At 38.7% G+C, this 4,362-nt stretch overlaps 1 protein-coding gene across 1 annotated transcript; it reads left to right on the top strand.

Moving 5' to 3' along the window:
- The first annotated feature begins 1,023 nt into the window (after window positions 1-1,023).
- Window positions 1,024-2,029, top strand: LOC123602456 (olfactory receptor 52E1-like). Its single transcript, XM_045486941.1, has one exon. The coding sequence runs from the start codon at window positions 1,065-1,067 to the stop codon at window positions 2,004-2,006; it is 942 nt and encodes a 313-aa protein (XP_045342897.1). The 5' UTR covers window positions 1,024-1,064; the 3' UTR covers window positions 2,007-2,029.
- Window positions 2,030-4,362: the final 2,333 nt, after the last annotated feature.

Here is a 4,362-nt window from a genome sequence, read left to right on the forward strand (position 1 = left end):
TGACAACTTATATAGTAAGATAAATGATGAATTTAGTTTCAAAGAGTGGTTTATATATATTAACTCACTTTACCTGATGATTATGGATATTTTATAAACGTGAACGTAAATGTTTATGTTTCCATGTATAAATCTGCATTTCTTTCTGGACAGGCATCAGCAGGAGGGCACTTAAAGGGCAAGGGTTTGCCTATCATCAGGACAGAAACGAAGAAGAATATGTATGTTCCATTCTCAGCAGACCCATCCAGATTAAGAGGTTTATCCTAAAATGAAGTTCTGTGTGGCTTCATTTTGAAACCTCAAGGCACCTGATACTGCACCAGCAAGAAAGGAGAGATCAGAAGATGATTATGGCATGAAAAATGTTTGGGAGACTTAGTGAGAAGCCTACATAGATCCAAATTTGTCTTACAAAGTTCTGGTTTGCTACATTTACAGTTCCTTTGAAGAGTGCATTATATAAGTTCAGCTCAGAAATGTTGTACATGTGGAATCATAATGGCTGTCATTATGTTTATGTTATGTCCCTACCTTGTACATAACGTATGTAGTCATAAATCAAATAATTTTTCTGTAAAGTAATGATAAATAAATTTAAGAAAAATGTTTTGTGCACCTAAGTATCAGGGGAACACCTTTATCTTAATAATTATTCTATTAATTTAAATGGTTGATTTGTATAACTGTTTCAACCACTAAAACTTTAACTTTCATTAAAAAAGGAACCTTCTCTAATTCATTTTTTTTTCTAATTCATCTTTTGTAATCAGTCTTAGCACAGAGCTTGACACATATATACTAGATACCCAGTCAATTTTGGTTGAGTAAAAACATTTAATTCAATTGAATGGATATGATGAAGTACACTGAAATCAAGTGGCTTCATTTTACCATTCAATTTTGTATGCTTTTGAGTCTATGATGCAGTGATATGGGTAGATACAATAAATGTTTCACTGGTTTCTCCACTTTCTCTGTGCACTAAGCAAGGATGAGACCTACTCAGTGAATGAGAGGTACTTGATTTATAATATATTTCACTATAAATTTATCCCAGAAAGATGGCCTCACTTAATAACACCCTATTTCATCCATATTCTTTCTTCCTTCTGGGGATCCCTGGGCTGGAACACATGCATATCTGGATGGGTCTCCCTTTCTTTGCTGTGTACCTGATAGCTGTTCTTGGGAATATCAGCATCCTTTCTGTGATTGAGACTGAGAGCACCCTCCACCAGCCCATGTTCTACTTCCTGGCCATTCTGTCATCTATCGACCTGGGCCTGTCCACATCCACGATCCCCAAGATGCTTGGAATCTTCTGGTTCAGCCTGAGAGAAATCTCCTTTGAGGGATGTCTCATCCAGATGTTCTTCATCCATCTATTCACTGGCATGGAGTCGGCTGTGCTCGTGGCCATGGCCTATGATCGCTATGTGGCCATCTGTAACCCTCTTCGGTACACACTGGTGCTGACAAACAAGGTGGTATTCATCATTGCATTGATAATTCTACTGAGGCCTTTGTCTTTTGCCATACCCTTTGTTCCACTCATCCTACGGTTACCATTTTGTGGGCACCAACTTATCCCTCACACTTATTGTGAGCACATGGGCATTGCCCGCCTGTCCTGTGCCAGCATCAGGGTCAACATCATCTATGGCTTATATGCCATCTCTAACCTGGTGTTTGACATCATAGCCATTGTCATTTCTTATGCCCAGATCCTTCATGCTGTCTTTCGACTGCCTTCCCATGATGCTCGGCTCAAAGCGCTCAGCACCTGTGGCTCTCACGTGTGTGTCATGTTGGCTTTCTACACCCCTGCGTTTTTTTCATTTATGACCCACAGGTTTGGCCGGAATATACCACGTTATATTCACATCCTTCTGGCTAATTTCTATGTAGTTATTCCACCAGCTGTCAACCCTGTAATCTATGGTGTCAGAACTAAACAGATTAGAGAACAGGTGCTGAAGGTATTTTCCAAGAAAAAACCATAACTCTTGTAAATAATCCATTTAAGAAGGGAGCAGCACTAATTCTCTATGTTCAGAACAGAAAGAGAACATTTGAAAGTTACACAGGCCTATCTTAGGGGAGTCCTGTCACGCTCCTTCTCAAACCCAGAAATGGAAAGTTAGGCCCATGTCTAACATATGAGTAAAAGTGTTTTATCATTTTCCATTGTTTGGAAATCATTCAGATTCCTCATGTGGAAGAAAACGAACTCTTTGTTCTGTTTCCATTATGATCGAACATATTGCATTCCACACTTGGCATCATTGTAAAGCAAAACCAACCCTCCAAAAAGGAAATACCACACAAATAATAAAAACACCATAAATTCTTTCATATCCTAATTTAAACAAAAATAGTTCATCACCCTTACTAGTGCTGGTCCCCAAAATAATAGATGCTCAAACACTTCCCATATGGCTGGACTCCCTATCAAAAAGCATGGGTTACTCTTGCCTCTACCATGTTAATGTCAGAAGATGTGAAATTGATCCTATGAATACCATAATCATGTAAGAAAACTGGCTATTTTCTACCAGGAATAGAATTGCAAAAAGTTGGTAGTCTTTTGGTTTTAAATTGTACCGTTTACTTGATGGATGAATACTTATAAAATCTGGCTTATTGATACTTCTTTTCAAACAACTCTTTTCAAAAAGTACTGTCTCTGTGTCTTTTGCCACTTCATGGAGGAGTTTCCCTCTTAAGGAAAGCAGGAGGTTTTAGTGATGTTCCAAGTACAGTATTAGCCAAGTGAGTACGTGTGTGTATGTGTGTGTGTGTGTGTGTGTGTGTGTGTTTTAAACATGGAACTCTTGTTCCATATGCTATCTCTCAGTGTTCTCTAGTTCTAGGTGATATTATTGGCATTATTTGTGTGAAGGATTCAGAGAAATTATGTTTGCAAATCCTGGCCAATAAAACTAAATTTTTACCTATATTTTTATTGTGGGATTTCTCAACATTTTTAATTTGAAATTTGAATTTTGAAAATTCATTTTCAAATTCATTCATTTGAAATTTTAGGGTGATATTGGCTTCAGAATGTTCCTTTGACCAACCTATGACACCAATATTCTGTAGCATGCACTTTAGAAAAAAAAAACCCTACTTATTTTTACTATAGTATAAAAAATGACATCATAAACTCTTAGTGGGAATTTATATTAATTAGCATCACATCCTCGGGATCCCACCCAACTTGGGATTCTTTGAAACAATCAGTTATGCTTTAAAATTATAGGCACAAGCAGCTTTTCCTGCAATCCTGTTGTGACACTGAGCTCATCCCCTATCTATTTATTCTGCTTATGAAATGGATTTTAATGATATGGCCTCAATTATACCTTGAGTGATTTGGTCAGGGCTCATTCCATTTAGATGTTTTGGCTAATTTGTGGAAAATTGTATTTAACCTTTCAATGACTAAATTCACCAATGTAGTCACCTGGCCCTGGAGTTTTCTGTGTTAGAAGGTTGCTAACTCCGGATTCAACTTACTTGATAGGTAAACAACTATTCAAGTAATTCATTTCTTCATGTCTTTGCTTTGAATGTCCTCAGTAAACGTATCACATTCCTCTAACTTTACCCTTGTTCAGAGTGTGGGCTGATGAATTAGGTTTGCCTGATGTCCAACCCACTATCAGTACTAGATCTTCCCTTTGTTGCTGTGCTACAAATCATGCCATTCTTCATGTCCTCTACATTCCCTCAGGAGCAGAGCACTGTTACTTATTATTCGAACCCTGCTAGTCTACTAGTGAGAGCCGGAAGATACAGCATGACCAACTGGGCTGCTATGTCCCTGGGTCTTGAAAGTAAAGCCTTCTCAGTCATCCTGCCCCTTCCCTAGAAGTGTCCTACAGTTTCTGAGGAACAGGCCTCACCCTGGGCTACAAAGTTTGTTTCTGCTTTTTTGTCTCAGCAGCAATGGGTCTCTACTGCCCTCTTCCTCCAGGGTAAATGCTTTTGCTCCTTAGGGGAGAGAAACTGGATGAGGGGTCATTCTTACGTTCAGGTGGCTGCTATTTGCCTTTTGCCTCCATCAGGTCTGTTCTATGATGAAGGCCTTCTCTTGTCTCTAGTCCTGCACTCAGGCTTTCTAATGAGTACCTGGTCTAGGTCTAGGGAGAAAAAAACCGAAAAGGGTGTGAAGTCCCTTTTGTGTCATATACACAAGACTCCCAGACACTTTGTATTCTCACACAGGTTCATATTCAGCTGTGGATAATTTGGTTTAAAATTTTAACAGATTTTTTGTAGAATGGCTTGTATAGTATCTAGCACCTGGTGAGCACAGAATCATGTTCCATCTCTCTTTGGAGCTACCAATCTTTC

This window comes from Leopardus geoffroyi, chromosome D1 (assembly GCF_018350155.1).
Source record: "Leopardus geoffroyi isolate Oge1 chromosome D1, O.geoffroyi_Oge1_pat1.0, whole genome shotgun sequence".
In the NCBI taxonomy this organism is placed as follows: domain Eukaryota; kingdom Metazoa; phylum Chordata; class Mammalia; order Carnivora; family Felidae; genus Leopardus; species Leopardus geoffroyi.

Bases quoted from the DNA above. Each gene is read 5' to 3' on its own strand.
- LOC123602456 (XM_045486941.1), top strand. From the start codon at position 1,065: ATGGCCTCACTTAATAACACCCTATTTCATCCATATTCTTTCTTCCTT.